Below are 18,241 nucleotides of genomic sequence, written 5' to 3' on the forward strand. Positions count from 1 at the left end.
TCGAATGATTTGCACGAAGCTCATATGGGAGGAAAACCTAGGTCACTAGGTTGTGGTGGGTCTTTAAAATACTAGTATGCAGATGCTACCAACTAACAATTCAAATATTTTAAGAGTTTTTGTCATGCTGATAAATATAGGATTTCCAGAGAGACGCGATATGGCATTGCTATTTCTGGTCCTTTGATATCAAGATCCGTCATAACAGGATTTCCGCTAGAGCTGGTGCTAGGAGGCGTGACGGGGGTTTGCACGTTTTATTAGCTCTATTGTACAGTCTCTGGGCCTCCGTGATCAAGTGGCTAAGGTCGCTGACTTCGAATCACTTGCCCAACAGCGATGTGAATTCGAGACCTCGCTTGGAGTTTAGAATTCATCATGTGAGGAGGGCATACTGCTTGCCTACGGAATGCTGGTGGTTCTACCCAGATGCCAGCCCGTGCCTGGAGGGGCAACTAGGGTCTTCCTCCATCATACATGGTCACTGAGTTCAAATCTCTTGTCCCTAACAGATGTGGGTTCGAGCCTAACTCTGGGCGTTGAATTATTCATGTGAGGAAGCCGTCCAGCTGGCTTACGGAAGGTCAGTGGTTCTATCCACATGCCCGAGCGTGATGGAATTATGCGCGGAGGGGCACCTGGGGACTCCATTCACTATCAAAGATGGAAAGTCGCCATATTACCTAAAGTTATGTCGGTGTAATGTTAAACCAAATAAAATAATATAAAGCTGGAAAAGTCTCCGTATGACTTTATTTGTGTTGGTGTAACGTTGAACCCAAAAAAAGACTCAATTTAAGCATGAATGCTACTATTTTCCATAATTGCTGTCTCTCTCTCCTTAGATGGGATGCACAGAGGCAAATTGAGGAGCCTCCGTGGCCGAGTGGTTAAGGTCGCTGACTTCAAATCACTTGTCTCTCGCCGATGTGGGTTTGAGCCTCACTCAGGGCGTTGAATTCTTCATGTGAGGAAGCCATCCAGCTGGCTTACAGAAGGTCGGTGCTTCTAGTCAGATACCCGCTCGTAATGATATAATGCACGGAGGGGCACAAGGGGTCTTCCTCCACCATCAAAGCTTTAAAGTCGCCATGTGACCTATAATTGTGTCAGTGCGACGTTAAACCCAACAAAAACAATATCAGAGTGGCAAATTGCTGAAACATAGCAAACTCTGATGTAATTCACCAATCAGGATATAAATATAATGACATGGAGAGGTTGTAAGATATTCGTGGAAGCTTTGTTTCTGGTCGTATATGCATGGAATTAAATACAACAAAACAATATCTTTCATTAAAATCTGATTAGCTATTTCCGGGTTACACTATGTTGTTGAATCTAACGTAGACTATGCATTGTTAATATTTCAAGGTTTACTAAAAGCGAACTAGCCAACCGGTATCAATGACCAATGTAACATCCACTCAGAACATTGTATTTAAAACAAAGGGAGCCTCCGTGGCCGAGTGGTTAAGGTCGCTGACTTTGAATCACTTGTTCCTCACCGATGTGATTTCGAGCCTCGCGTGAGGAAGCCATCCAGCTTGCTTAGGGAAGGTCGATTGTTCTACCCAGGAGCCTGTCCGTGATTAAATAATGCGTGGAGGGATACTGTGGGTCTTCCTCCACCATAAGAAACTGCAAAGTCGCCATATGACCTATACTTGTGTCGGTATGACGTAAACCCAACATAAAATAGAAAAAAGATTGAGATATATGTAAAATTAATGAACTTCCACATTAAATAAAATTCATATAAGATAATCCGTTGAAACAATGCACGTTAACATTACCACACTTAACTGAGGCTGATATAATGAGTTTTTTACTCGGTACAATTTGATATTTAAAATAAAGCATTGTTGCTCTGAAAATAAAAAGATAACTTGATAATGTACTCTTAGATGCAAAAATCTAATCATTTCGTTCCGAGAGCTAATTTGGAATTAAACTTTTTATCATAATCTTTCGTACAAAAATACATATTCTACAAAGACAAAAATGAATTAAATCCAAGTTGAATAAATTATGCTAGTTTTAGTGGCATTAATAAACAATTCTAATATGCTTGTCTCTGTTAAAGCACTCTTACGCTAGAATGACGTCACGTTAACATGCGGTGACGTCAAAGTTTTTGTTGCGACAAAGAAAGAGCGCTTCTATATTTTATCTACTGTTTTAGATTAAGGGCATATTAGATCGAAATAATTTATAGCAAAACCGTGTTTTAACACTATTTATACACACGGGTGGTAATACGTCGTAGAAATAATTTCACTCGGGCTGCGCCCTCGTGATATTATTACGCCCGACGTATAACCGCCCATCGTGCATAAATGGTGATAAAACACTCTTTTGCTATAAATTATTTCTTAAATAAGGGTCTTATCGAGGTTGCTGTATTCAACAGTCAGATTTCACATATATGTTCAATTCAGCATATTTATATCGGTTGGCTAGTTTGAAAATATCGATAAAACACAGGTTTGTTTAGTATGTACATAACATCATACTAAGGTTTATACTATCACCAAACCAACCAGATGGACACAGATCATGCAATAATTCAAATACGGCATGAAAGTACATGTAATATCATCACCAAAATATTAAAGAAACATTTAAATACATTTTTCACCCACACTTTCCAAGTGTCGGCAATGGCTCTGTATGCATTCTTCATTTTCGTGCATCAGGTATTAACTTACTATTGCTGCCAAAAAATCTTAAGTCCAACAGTTATATCATCTTACAATACCTAAAGTATCCATTTCTTGTTTTGAAACCAGTAACTTAGGAATATATTCCTAGAACCACCATGCCAAAAACAATCATTTTCTAAATCTAATATAATATTTCTTTAAAGTTTTGATAATAATATTTTAATTAACGAACTATATTTTGAACAAGAAAGCATGCCAGTACACTAGAAACCGGTCGATTCAGTGCTCATAATTATACCCGTGCTTTATCAATATCAATATAAAATGAACGTTCGCCTATTTTGTCCTTCATGTGCACTGATGCAGACATATCATTAGCATACAATATCTTATAGAAAACTATTTAGTATCATTAACTGATTTCGTTCATTTGTTTCTATAGACATCTACAACAAAATAACTCATGTCTTCACCAGTGTATCTGTTCTGTCTTTCGCAGCTTATGAACAATCTGTATTTAATTTGTTTTTGTTCATATGAGATATTACATAACATTGTGATACATGACCATATACTTGTAACGTTGAAGCTCGACATTTACAAGTTTTCGCAAAATATTGCATTTGTTTCTATCGTTATTAGCACAATTGTGATAGTGGTGGCCATAAATGTGAATTGGATACGTTTATAGAGCGGTACAAACGTTCACAGCTACAGTACGAAAGAACAGATAGTTTCAGACAAATTTAGGCTTAAGCCTTTATTTGTTAAACAGCTCGTCTGTTTGTCAGTTGACAAATGATTGTAGAGTGGTTTAACAAATAAATAGATAAAATAACAACATAATAATATATGTGTATTAATTACATGTGTATTAATACATAAGAATGCAATTTTATTATAAAGAAAAAACATGAATTTAGCTGATTATTATCCGATTATTAAGAGTATGTGACTCTGATTGCATTTGATAAGCATAATGCTTCCAATGATTACAGATTTTCATGACGGCGGCATTACCAATACAAACATGCTGAATGTCACTGTTTATTTATCTGTTCGCACATTTGAATTATGTCTTTACACTTTGCCTTTGAATTAAAATAGTACAAACTTCTGTTACAGCTTACACAAATATATCAACAGAAACAATAATTTATTCCTGTCTATTTTAGAAAAAGCAAATATTAATTGAAAAAAGCATATCGGGTATCCATCCGATTTTAATTACTTCTATGATAGTTTATAACAACATAATTCAATAACTTGGTAGTCGCTACACTGCTTTAAATGTGTTTTAGAAAAATGGATATAATGACATGGAGAGGCTGTATGATATTCTTAGAAGCTTTGTTTCTGGTGGTATATGCATGGAATTAAATACAATAAAACAATATCTTTAATCGAAAATCTGATTAGCTATTTCCGGGTTACAATATATTGTTGAATCTAACGTAGAATATTCATTGTTAATATATCAATGTTTACTAAAAGTGAACTAGCCAACCGGTATCAATGATCAATGTAACATCCATTCAAAGCGTTGTCTTTAAATTAAAGGGGAGCCTCCGTGGCCGAGTGGTTAAGGTCGCCGACTTTGAATCACTTGTCCCTTACCGATGTGGGTTTGAGCCTTACTTTGGGTGGAGTTCCTCATGTGAGGAAGCCATCCAGCTGGCTAAGGCAAGGTCGGTTGTTGTACCCAGGTGCCTGTCCGTCATGAAATTATGCACGGAGGGACATTCGGGGTTTTCCTCCACCATCAAAAACTGCAAAGTCGCCATATGACCTTTAGTTGTGTCGGTATGACGTACAACCCAACAAAATAAAAATTAAAGAGAGAGACCTGTGTAAAATGAATGGACTTTCGCATTATATAAAATCATATAAGATGATACGTTGAAATAAATGCACGTTAACATTACCACACTTAACCGATGCTGATATAATGAGTTTGACTCCAACTTGCTTTCTAGACGGTAAATCTAATATTTAAAATAATGCAATACTGCTTTGAAAATAAAAATGATACTTGTTGTTATTTCGTCTTATATAGGTAAATTCAATCATTTCGTTCCGAGAGCTAATCTGGAATTTAACTTTTTGTCGTATTCTTTTGTAGTCTGTTACACTGATCTGTCTTAGCAAATACAGAGGTTAATATGTAGTATCTAACGCGTGGAAGAGTCTAATTCTTTTGTACTAAAATACATATTCTACAAAGACAAAAATAAGTTTAATTAAAGTTCTATGAACAAATTATGCTAGTTTTAGTGGCATGAATAAACAAAAAGGGTCCTATCGAGGTTGTTGTATTCGACATTCAGATTTCATATATAATGTTCAATTCAGCACATTTCTATCGGTTGGCTAGTTTGAAAATATTGACAAAACACAGGTTTGTTTAGTATATACCGGTATATAACATCATACTAAGGTTTTTACTATCACCAAACCAGCCAGGAAACATATATACTACTTACGACCTTATTGGTAACCATAACAGTGTGCTTGGACACTGATCTTACAATGATTCAAATACGGCGTGAAAGTACATGTTATATTATTACCAAAATATTAAAGAAACATTTAAATACATTTTTCACCGACACTTCCAGGTGTCGGCAATGGCGATGTATGCATTCTGCATTTTCGTGTATCATATATTAACTTACTATTGCTGCAACAAAATCTTAAGTCGAACAAATATACCATCTTACAATACTTAGAGTATCCTGTTTCGAATCAAACCAGTAACATACGTATATATTCCTAGCACCACCATGCCCAAAATAATCATTTTCTAAATCTTATATAATATTTCCTTAAAGTTTTGATAATAATATTTTAATCAACGAACTAACTTTTTTAACAAGAATGTACGTCAGTACACTAAAAATGGGTCGATTCAGTGCTCAAAAGTATACCCATGCTTTATCAAAATCAATATAGAATAAATGTTTGCCTATTTTGTCATTCATGTGCACTGATGCAGACATATTATTAGCATACAATATCTTATAGAAAACTATTTGGTTGAACGTACTAAGTATTATTAACTGATTTAGTTCATTTGTTTCAATAGACATGTACAACAAAATAATTCATGTCTTCACCAGTGTATCTGTTCTATCTTATATAGCTGATGAGTAGTCTGCATTTAGTGTGCTTCATTTTTTGAGATATTACATAATATTATGATACAGTACGTCATATACTTAAACGTTCAAGTTCGGAATTTACTAATTTCGCAAACTACTTGATATTAGCACAGGCCATAAATGTGTATGTTAACGCCAAGTGTAGATAAGTTTATAATAAGAGCGGTACAAACGTTCACAGCTATACTACGAAAGAACAGATATTTCCGGACAAATTTATACATAAGCCTTTTTTGTTAAACAATTTATCTGTTTGTAAATTGACAAATGATTGCTGAATGGTTGAATAAATAAAAGGATAAAATAACAACATAATAATACATATACAACTAAACATGCATATCAATACATATAAATACATTTTTATGATAAAGCAAAAGCATGAATTTAACAGATAGTTATGATTCTGTGCCTCTGATTGCACTTGATATGCTTAATGCTTCCAATGATTTCATTTCTTTTATGACGACGGCACTACCAGCATTTAAATGATAAAAACATGTTGTATGTCACTGTATTGTTTATCTGTTCGCACATTTTATTAACAATGTCTTCCCCCTTTGTCTTTGGATGTATGCATGAGTGAAAATAGTACGAACTTCAGTTTACAGCTAACAAAAACATATCAACAATGAAATTTATCAGTGATTGATATTATGTAATATTAATTCGTTTCTAGAAACTGTATATATTAATCGGGAAAAGCATACCGGGTGTCCATTCGCATTACTTTAATTGATAATGTATAAGAACCTATAACTTTGTTAACAGACAGATTAAAACAATATGTCTCCTCTAATATTGAGGCATTATTGTTAGCCGGAAGATATAATTACTGTGAAAGGTAACGTATTGATAAAATGGTAATTGATAGATATTATGGTACAGTAAAAAAATCCGGACTACCAGACAGATGAGGCAATATAAACTAATATAAACGTATCGGAAACAAAGATAACATAAAACATAAACACGTTTCAATTTGTAGTTGTTTGCAAATTAAGTTGGTATATAACAATGTAACCTAACCAAATGAACATAAAAAGAAAGTTGTATCATTACGGTGTTCCGTTGGGGCCACCGCAGTTTCGCGTTGTCGTCCTTAGGGCGAAATCGCGAAAACACGATATTCTGACGTGAAAACACGATGCTTTAACGCGAAAACACGATGCAAAAAATATCGCGATTTCACGCTGTTAATATCGCGTTTCGCAATTTCGCCCTCGATCTGCTATCGTCTTTTCGTGTTTTCGCTTTCGTGGTAAGTAGGGCGAAAACGCGATATTGATAGCACGAAAACGCGATAATTTTTTATCGTGTTTTCGCGATCTTGTATCGTGTTTTCGCGTTTTCGCCCTCTCAACTGCAAAGGCGAAACCGCGAAAACACGATGTTTTAATATTGTAATTTCGCCTTCAAACGCTTGCAAGACATTTCGATAGACAGTTAATTCGAGAGACGCGATCTTAGGATATTTTGAGTTTTTTTTTGTTTTTTTCGTGTCGGCAATAGATCCACTTTTCCAGTCACAAATGTGACATAACATATTATTTATTTGGTATTAAAATGCGCATATACATTTATAGCCAAACATAGATAAAGTATTTTTAAAGATGTTGTATTTAGTAGGACATGTAACCTTTTCAGAGAAAACTGTAACATGACTGAAGTATGTATACAAAGTAAAACACAAGATATTCGATAACATTTTTGCAAACAGAAAACTTTCTACTTTGCAGATTTTATTAAAACTTCTCATCACTGTTTTGAATTATGTACATATAAATTGGAATATATAGCCAAGTAAAATGTACATTTCTATGTGTTTTTTAGATATTATGATATATGTCTAAAAATTCTTTCTGATTTGAAAACATTATTGGAACTATTTTATTTGTCAACATTTTAACAATTACAATTTTAGAAAAATTTCATTTATGATACGCATGAACCCCAATAATTCATACATAGATTTTCGACCCTATATGAGCCGTGCCATGAGAAAATCAACATAGTGGGTTTGCGACCAGCATAGATCCAGACCAGCCTGATGCACATCCGCGCAGTCTGGTCAGGCCCCATGCTGTTCGCTAACAGTTTTTCTAATTCCAATAGGCTTTAAAAGCGAACAGCATGTATCCTGACCAGACTGCGCGGCGGATGCGCAGGCTGGTCTGGATCCATAGTGGTCGCAAAGCCACTATGTTGGTTTTCTCATGGCGCGGCTCATATGACGAGTCTAGGCTATATTTTATGTTATCCAGAACAATGAGGTTACTTCATTACTTTGGGTTTATAAAATTGTGCAGAAGTAGTTTATGTAGAACCGTGCTTAAAATTGTTCATTTGCATATTCGAATGTAATAATTTCGTTCAAACATTACAAAAACAAAATAACTCTGCCAGTACTCCGACATCTTCCCAAATAAGATCTGAAGTTTTAACTGAATTAATGTCACTTATTTATAAAACAATGCAATTTTACAACGGTACCCAGGCATTGTCTTGAAATGGAAAATGTGTCTCAAAATTCAAATTTTGCTGCACTTATGATTGATTAGCAATGGATTGAACTAGTTAGGACTACGCTAACAACAACCAAATAAATAATGAATAGAATGAACTTGAATACATGTTTAATACACGTTCACATTACTTTCGGTCATTTTTTTTTTCGAAAAGGCCAAGAAGAAGGATACCACATTTTCACGAATGTTTTACCAATAAAACAGGAACAATAAAACAATTAGTCCTATTTCAAATGTGGTTTCACTGAAAAAGTAATCATATAAAATATACAAAGATATATACACGCTTTTACCATTTTTTCAGAACGTTTGGATACTCTTTGATTATATACACACCAACACATTTTAAATTTGAGAATGGTGTTGGGTTAACATTCCTTATATGGAACTTCTTTGGTCCAAACCTTTAAATAATGCTCGACAGATTTTGTTAAAGACTTGTACATGGTATATTTCATGCATACAATATAAACATCTGCCCCAACATCTTGCTTCTTTTAGCTCCCGCTAGTTGTCACAGAATATTTTTTTCATTTCAAGGACAATCTATCGCAGACTCCATCTGTAGTATATGACATACGAACATACAATAATATATATAGACAGACAGGCAGACAGACAGACAGACTGATTGACAGACAAAACGATAGACAAAACGAATGGATAAAATATAGAGAGAGCATTTTATGACACTGGGCTTATTCTCAACTGATCACGAAACTCAAGCCGACGTGCTATTTACATTTTTTGCAAATAAAGTATTGATGCGATTTGGGTGTTTATTCTATTTTTATCAGTAGTGTGAAAGTGAAAAAGAAACAAATTTTATTTCGCATAATAGCAAAATATTCAATATTTTTTACATTGTTGTAAATCTGAATATAGCGCCGTATGGAAACTATAACTGACTCCCGGCATGCAGAACTTTACCAGTTTCTATCTTTTTCTGACCTTGTAGCTATTTGAGAAGCGGTATGACTTTAATTTACAACAATGTAAAAATATGCCATTGTGTTTCTCGCCAATCCAAATGTTTTTTTTTTGTTTTTTTTTTTATTTTGGTGGTGGGGGTGGCCTGGGGGAGTGGGTGAGGAGGGGGGGGTGGCTTAACTTGAGATTTTGACGATGACATCTTTAAGTTGATAATTTGATTCGTTATTCTATTAGTATGTTACCATTTTCTTAGTGCAGATGTGGCTAAACATTGCCGCTTTATACACTTATATTAATTAGTGCGTGTTTTTCAACAAGAGCATCGCCTAGATTCACACAGTATTTTATATATATATATATATACTTACAAAAAAAGAGGAATACATTTAGAGACATTTCCCTGCTCTAAATAAAATACTTGTAAACTGGTACGCAGGTATATTCTTCAGACTGCCTTCTAATTATGATATAGATGTCATGTAAAACACACTCAATAACGTCTTAGCAAGTTCTACCTTCTTTGACTGATGAAAAGGTAGATAGGCGAGCAAGCATATACACGTATAATATTGAATAACAGTTATCTAAATATTAAAAGAAATCAAAACCTATATCACCTTCAAAAAGAAAAGATCAAGTCAATCCCGATTTCATCATTCTATTACATGTTATACATATTATCTTTATCAATTAACTCTAAAATGGATTAATAACTACACTGCTACATATTTTTACCTCCATGCATATTAAAGAATAGGTGTCAAAAAAGGGATTAGGTAGGGGTTGAAATGTCCAAGGAGGGGTCAAAATGTACAATGAGTTGGGGTTGAAATGTATCGGGGTCGAATTTACGGTCTCTCAAATGTCTTGTAAGCGTTTGCCCTACTTACCACAAAGGCGAAAACGCGAAAAGACGATGCCTACGGAAACGTTTATGGGCCTCGCAATGTCGTGTAAGATAACGCAAATATCGACATATTTTCGCGAGAAATCAACATATTATCATAACAAGTCGTTATATTTTATTGACATATTGCATTCATCTTTTCAATGTTTAATCATTTTTTCTCGAGATCCGCGTAAGCTGTAATGATACTGTCACAAATTGACATACTGGCCTTATTTTATCTGTAGTGTAAATGCAGGTATTGCATCATCCTTTTGTAAATTTTTGAGTTATTGGGGTAAATGTCAGATTTCACGCATAAAATACCTCTCATGTTTTTCTGTATTTCATAACTTAAATTTCCATGTAAATTTCATTAAATTCGGTTCAGTAATAAGAAAGTTGATATTTTATAAACTTCAGTAATTTATGTTTTTATCCCCAAAACCACTATAATGGGCCTCAAATTGTCAATTTCAATCCGCGCCAAAGTAGTCAGATTTCCCGGCTATATCGTGAATCCCGTGGAAATACAAATAGTCCTAGTCCACGGCTTAGCCGTGAATCCCATGAAATTTAGTATTTGGCGGGACATTACCCTTTAAATAGACTGGACTAGATATGCCTTGTGCACACCACCTTCCGACATTATAGACAAATCTATGTCTGATTAATTTTTCTTGCTAAAAATTTATGCTCAATCGAGCTTCTTCCGCCAGACGATTTTTCCTGGTGATGTCATAACCCGGAAGTACAATGCCCGAGGTTCACTTTAAAAAAAAATACAATGATTATGTTTCATGAATGTATTTTATTAAAGAACGTTCGAAAATAACAACACTTTCTTAAACTAAAAATATAAACAAGTTTTAATATTTTTATGAAGTACATCTAGAATACAGTCGGATTTCTTTAAAAAGATGATTAAGGGAAATAAATAAATAAAATGTTGAGTTTTTTATTAAGTAGATTAAGACTGCTTGGGTTTCCTAAAATATCTGTTGCATTGCATTTGACGGACCAATATGTTTGTAACACTATCTGCTATCTATGTCATCTCACATGGATTAGGAACTTACATACTATAAGTGGTCAGCTTGAATAGTGTATACTTTTCCATCGATAATTTCTACAAGTTTTAGAGGGCGTGGGCAGTGTTGCATTTTACATTACTGCTCATGAACAGACTCAATCAAACCGAGTCTGCAATTTTCACTGTTTGCCTTGTTCTCGGTGCTTCCGAGGGATCTACTTTCCAGATTTTGTTATTCATGACAGGAAATATGGAACTTGTTTTTTGTGTACATTCATATATCTTTTGTGTGTTGTCAGAATTCAAAGGAATTATGGTAACGTTACTGTTGTTTTTAGGAACCGCTTTTTTAACACATCCCGCTCCCAAAAATTACAAACTAAGTGCTGATTTATAGTTGTAAAAGTACAGTCTAACCTGCCCTACGGTCAGTTTATATTGGCGGTAAGTCAGGCTTCTAGGAACAGGGTCAGTGCAACAATTTCCGAAATAATTTCCAAAATTGCGTTTATTCTACTGATTGAACTTCCATCTAGTTGATTTGTCTTACTAGCATAAAATACTTCGTACGGGCCTGTAAACCCAAATTCCATATTTCTAAAGAAAGCAATTACTATATATTACGAGAACTCACTTTAGAAAATCAAGAAAGGGTCGTTTCATATCGTCATTATATGTCGAAATATCTTTATAGTTTACGCGGATCACGAGAAAAAGTGGTTAAACATTGGAAAAATGAATGCAATATGTCAATAAAATATATCGACTTGTTGTGATAATATGTTGATTTCTCGCGATATTATGTCGATATTTGCGTTATCTAAAGCGACATTGCGAGGCCCATAAACGTTTCCCTATATGCCAGATCGAGGGCGAAAACGAGAAAACACGATATTAACAGCGCGAAAACGCGATATTTTTGCTTCGTGTTCTCGCGTCAAAATATCGCGTTTTAGCGTCAAAATATCGTGTTTTCGCGATTTCGCCCTTTGGACGACAACGCGAAACTGCGATGTCCCCAACGGAACACCGTATCATAGCTCGGTGATTTTCCTAACAAATTTGGTGCAGGTAAATTGTATACACTGAGTGGAGGGTGCGGTAACTAAAAGTGTGTAGGTATTAGATACCCGCACGCTAGTTACCGAACAAGTATCCCAGCTAGTCTGGAACAGCAAACAGCGAAGTGTATTTTATTGGTTTTCTGTTCTCGCATTGGATTATTTTACCTGGGTTTTACACATTTGTAAAGCAAGGATTTTATGTCTCACTGAACTGCTATACATGGCAATGCGGAACGCATACTGAACCACCATATATGGATAGCTATGATACAAAACAGAAAGAACATTAAAATTCTCGGGTAAACGATTTATACTCGGGGACTACGCCCCCTCGTACAAATCGTTCACCCGAGAGTTTCAATGCTCTTTCTATTACATAATCAGTTTCCTTCTTTTTAAAATCTCTCTTTAAAGAATTTTTTTTTTTTTTTACAATCTACCAAACATAAATATATACATTCTGTTTTGTTTCTTTGTATGCTGTTTTATATTTCTTTTTTTATCTTTTTTTTTACTTTTTTATTTTGCTACTTTTTTTTTTTTTTTTTTTTTTTGCTTTTTTTGTTGTTTTTTTTTTTTTGTTTTTGTTTGTATTATTTTATATTTTATCTATTGATTTAAACAGGGTACATAAATCAGGGCAAATGTAACATTATTTCTCATTCTTTTCAACATTTCCTTTTCCAAGCAAGGAGATATTTTCCTTTAGAAATAACCTTTTTGATTTTTTTCACTGCGTCGTTGCATCACTTTCTTTCTAACTGAAACTGTGACGCGCAAAAAAAAATCATCTATAGAATAAGAAAAATAAAAAAAAGAATTCATTTCTGTTATAGCTTTGATAAGAAAAAATGCTTTTTGTAACGGAGTAACACTGTTATCAAAAGGAAAACATCTAAGCTTTCCTACAGAAACAGATTTCCTATTTTTCTCAAAGGTCCGCTTATCTTTGCTTGGAATCTAATTTTATTAAAAATAGATTTAACATTAAACAAACATACACTCTCATTCAAACGTATCAATGAAATATGAATCTCACGGATAAATTATGTTACGTAATGTACTATTCATCTTAAAGGCCAAAAATAATTCACTCTGTTTTTGTCTGTCTATACAGTTTCTTTTCAATTATTTTGAACACAGTATGCATTTATTGCAAACATTTTTGCCACCTTTTGGAAAAACTTAAACCTAATTTTACAATAACACAATATCTAATACTTACATTGTGGAAAAAAAACATTCAGTAATGGAGACCACAATGTGGAAATGACATAGTTTTACACATGAAAATCACATAAAAAATGTATTATACAGAACAAATCTTACTGGTATATATTGGGCGTACATGTAGTTACAAAAAAAACATCAATTAGTTTCTTTTAAAATGTGTTAGTAGAAGAGACGTTTCTATCTAAAAAAAGGATAGCATTTAAGCATTTTTGTTTTATAATATTTTAGTCTATGCACAGAAAGGTTCGTTACATAGGTCCAGAATCCTTTCAGTAATGTATGTCTTTTTTCTTTTATGAAATTGTCTTCCATTAAAGGTCGTAAGCCACATTTGGCGACCTTTTATAACATTTAATTTTATTTTCGATATACTTCGTTACAGATTTATTTAATAAACGAAAAAGACCAATTACATAGTGTTAGTTCCCTTAGAAATAAATCTTTATATTAATTTGTATTTAATTTTGTAAAATCTCCCATTTAATAGTATACTCTTCAAAAAGTGGACTTTTTCCAGTTTTGTTTATAGATACTGGGATATTTAAAAAAAATCTGAGTCAAAACGTAAGTTTTAGTATAGAGTGTGGCTTCTGAATTTGTCTGTTTCAAATCCATTCTGGTTGCGCAACTATGATAGGTAAAGGGAGGCAATGATAAGTTTACAAATTTCATTTCTAATAAATTTGTCAATTTAAATCTTTGATAAATATGATACAAAAGTTTTTATATCATTCATTTGGCAATTTTTTTTAATTATATTTATACATATGCTAAAATACTTTTACCTCGATTGAACAACCAGGATAAGAACATCAAATATTGAAAGTGCCTTCATAGACAATCTAACAGTAAGCTGCAATTGAACACAAATAAGTATAAATGATCATTTGTTAAACCTTTGAACAAATCCATTAATTGACCAAAATCTGATCAACCACCATTAAGGTAAAATATTTAGAAAGCTGTGTATGCATTTTGATTTTAATAGAATTTCATTTGTAGTCTTCCAATTTCGTAGCCTTTCGTAGCAAAGAAGACAGACAAAGTGAAGGAAATCGTAATTCTCTTAACTTTTCTTTGAGAAATGTAATCAGTTGTCACTGTATTTTTATTATTCTGTCAGAAATATGGGCTTACAATATTTATTCTTATGACAAAATGTTCTATTTTGGTTGGGTAACATGGTCTTATGTTCACAAAATATTTTTGTGATTAGCTGAATTTGAGATTGAAATTGTTATAGAAAGTTTTGCTAAAACTTCAACACTAAATTCCAGTTTAGAGTTAAAATTAGTACTGAATAGTCACTTAAAAATAGTCATTAATAGAATATTTGATTTTAATCATGCAATCTGGATCCAGTGACAAATTTAGTTTCATTATCAAACGCGGGTGACACTGAAAATGGGGCCAGACTTGCATGTCCTGACAAGAAGACGATTAAACAATATAAATATATTACTATACATAATAAGTAAACCTAAGCTTTCATTATGGCTATATACAGAAAACCTATCCACACAACCCAAGCGGTCATGCTTTGTTACAAAACGGATAATTTGAAATTATTTCACAGACAGTCACTCAAGAAATATGTCCATGACAATATTCTTAAATCGGGTCCGAGGAGTCTGAAAAGAAGATTTTTAAAGTATTCACCTCGGTATTCATGACAAGCAAAATTCGGATAATCTAGATTTGAAGGACACGAAAAAAATGGATCATCCAATGACAATTCTCTGAAGCTTTGGTGATGTTATGGGTTAAGAAGATGTACTTTGATAAACCTTAGACGGAATACGGACATCCAACGATCCTAAAAGCTCATCATCAACACTTCTTTTGAGCTCAGAATCTTTCTTACCATTTTATTGCATGGGTGACTGAAATAACAATTCAGTTATTTTGAATAAAATAAGTGTTGGAAGGAGACGTTTCCAGATTGTGTCTCTTGAGACAATTTTTGAATGAAGGAAATATGAAATAGCTAATAAAATCTGTAAAAAGATTCTTTGGAAACAAAGAATGCAACCAAGAACTAGAGCTACCTTTGAGAAAAGCGCATGTCTCCCACAACTACCTAATCATCTAAGTCAGTGTTTTTATACTGTTTAGTCACAACAAATATACCTTTGAAGAGTAAAATGGCTGATTTTCAGTAATTCAAGGGCCATAATTCTGAAGTGCCTAAGCCAATTTTGCTAGTTATCGAATCTGGGAGAGGAATTATGGTCATACACATTTTGTTTAAGTTTGGTGAAGATCGGATAAAAAATGTTTGACTTGGAGTGCGGACAAGATGAATGGTTTTTGGTGCATGTTTGAGAATGAAGACTTCAGCATTTTTATGAGTCTATGTGATTCATTAGTTATTGTCAAGGGCCATAATTCCGAAGTGTCTTAACCGATTTGGCTAGTTATCGAATTTGGCCAATGTCTTATTTGCAAACATATTTTGTTCGAGTTTGGTGAAGATCGGATACGAAATGTTTGACTTAGAGTGCAGACAAGATGAATGGTTTTTGGTGCATGTTTGAGAATGAAGACTTCAGCATTTTTATGCATCCAGGTGATTCATAAATTATTGTCAAGGGCCATAATTCCGAAGTGTCTTGGCAGATTTAGCTAGTTATTGAACTTGGCTGAGGTCTTATGGTCAAACACATTTTGTTCAAGTTTGGTGAAGATCGGATGAGAAATATTCGACTTAGAGTGCGGACAAGATGAATGGTTTTTGGTGCATGTTTGAGAATGAAGACTTCAGCATTTTTATGCATCTAGGTGATTCATAAATTATTGTCAAGGGCCATAATTCCGAAGTGTCTTGGCCGATTTAGCTAGTTATCGAACTTGGCTGAGGTCTTATGGTCAAACACATTTTATTCAAGTTTGGTGAAGATCGGATGAGAAATATTCGACTTAGAGTGCGGACAAGATGAATGGTTTTTGGTGCATGTTTGAGAATGAAGACTTCAGCATTTTTATGCATCTAGGTGATTCATAAATTATTGTCAAGGGCCATAATTCCGAAGTGTCTTGGCCGATTTAGCTAGTTATCGAACTTGGCTGAGGTCTTATGGTCAAACACATTTTGTTTAAGTTTGGTGAAAATCGGATGAGAAATGTTCGACTTAGAGTGCGGACAAGCTTTGTGACAGACAGACACACAGACAGACTGGAGTAAATCAATATGTCTCCCACACCACTGCGTGGTGGGAGACATAATAATAGCAGACTCGGTTTGATTGAGTCTGTTCACGAGAGGTAATGAAGTGAGTAAAAGATATATATACAAATAATCGCACGTTGTTTTTGTGCATTTGGTGTTTTGATTTCAGTAATGTCAGGACCATCAACTGTATTGATATTCAGAATATCTTATTCGAAAACCAGGCCCCGAATCTTGCTAGCAGGGATTTTGTGTCACGATTTCTCTTTTTTCCAGCAGCACCTAGCGTCGAATGAGCTTCTTTACTAAACTGCTCAAAATCCTTAGATATTTGAGCCCTTTTCCTAAAGTCATTCAGAATGTTTATGCGCTGTAAAAACCCATCTTTCTTTTCAAGTTTCTCATTTTCAATCATCAAATCGATATGTTCTGTCATTGATAATGGATTTGGTCTGAGTGCAATTTCTTTCAAACGTTCGTTGCATGATTTTATAACGGCCATCATATCTTCAATATCATCCAGTAGGTCGTTAAGTTCTTCCCCAAGCTTTTCTACTATTTGTTCCTGCGTCAGCAGTTTTCCAGTTGCCTCTTTATATTTTTGTTGCATGTCAGCGTACTTTTTCTTCACTTTGACAGTTATATACTCAAATATATACGGTGTGTTAGCATGTTTCTGCCAGTGGCATTTGTCTGGACAAATCTTGCAGTTGCCAGTGGACTGGTCCATTGCAATGCATCTAGCTTTCTCGTGGTCGTTCGCAAACGCACAGTTTTCATGACATGTGAAATGACAGTTTGTACAGTTGGTCACATGTTGACCACGTGGCAATTCCTTTTTTTTCTGTTTTGTTTCGTCAACTTCATATTCAAAATTCTTATTATCTTTTATCAAGGATTTGTTTCGCTCAATAATCTGTATTTCCTGCTTGAGGCCATTCACCTTCGATAGTCCCGCGTCCAGTTGTGGTTGTAGATTCTTCACAGTGGCCTCCAGTCGTGCTCGCTCGTCAAGGACTTCCTTTGTTGTTTTCAGGCTTTTTGTTTCCACTTGCTCTATATGCTTAAAGAAAGCACGAAAACTTTTTAACCCCATGTCCCAGAACATTGGAGACAAACTCGCAGTACTTATGTCCGCATTTCTGGCAAATAGCCCAGAATTATTGAAAGTGAAGCTCTTCCCGAAAGGCAACCCAGATTGTTTAAGTGCTGCTAAGACAGGTGGATCTATACCGTCAGCAAATGTAACAAGAGAACAAATATTTTTCTCAATATCTCTACCAAACAATGACATTATCGATTGAAAAATGTAACTCTGAACAGCAGTAAGACGTGCGTCCGGGGCTTTAATAAGGAAACATACTGCATCTATAAACGTGACGCCTTTTGCTTCTGTTTCAGAGAATAATTCCCGTATTTGCTCAACAATCTCCTGATCTCTATTCAATCCCCGTGTGTCTCCAAATCCAGGAGTGTCTATAATATGCAACTGATAATTAAGTCGACTACCTTTTTCTGGATTAAGTGTGTAACAGGTTATCCATTCCGTTTGACTGAGAGCCTAAAAT

The 18,241-nt window shown here is 34.4% G+C and overlaps 1 protein-coding gene across 1 annotated transcript in view; it reads right to left on the reverse strand.

The window, feature by feature from the left end:
- Positions 1-1,289: 1,289 nt before the first annotated feature.
- LOC123556762 (uncharacterized) overlaps positions 1,290-18,241 on the reverse strand; it is a 64,254-nt gene continuing 47,302 nt past the window's right edge. The window contains exon 6 of the mRNA XM_045347715.2: positions 1,290-18,234. Within this exon, the coding sequence (XP_045203650.2) occupies positions 16,873-18,234 (1,362 nt within the window). The 3' untranslated portion in view covers positions 1,290-16,872. The remainder of the gene's footprint in view (positions 18,235-18,241) is intronic.

This window comes from Mercenaria mercenaria, chromosome 5 (assembly GCF_021730395.1).
Source record: "Mercenaria mercenaria strain notata chromosome 5, MADL_Memer_1, whole genome shotgun sequence".
Taxonomy (NCBI): Eukaryota; Metazoa; Mollusca; class Bivalvia; order Venerida; family Veneridae; genus Mercenaria; species Mercenaria mercenaria.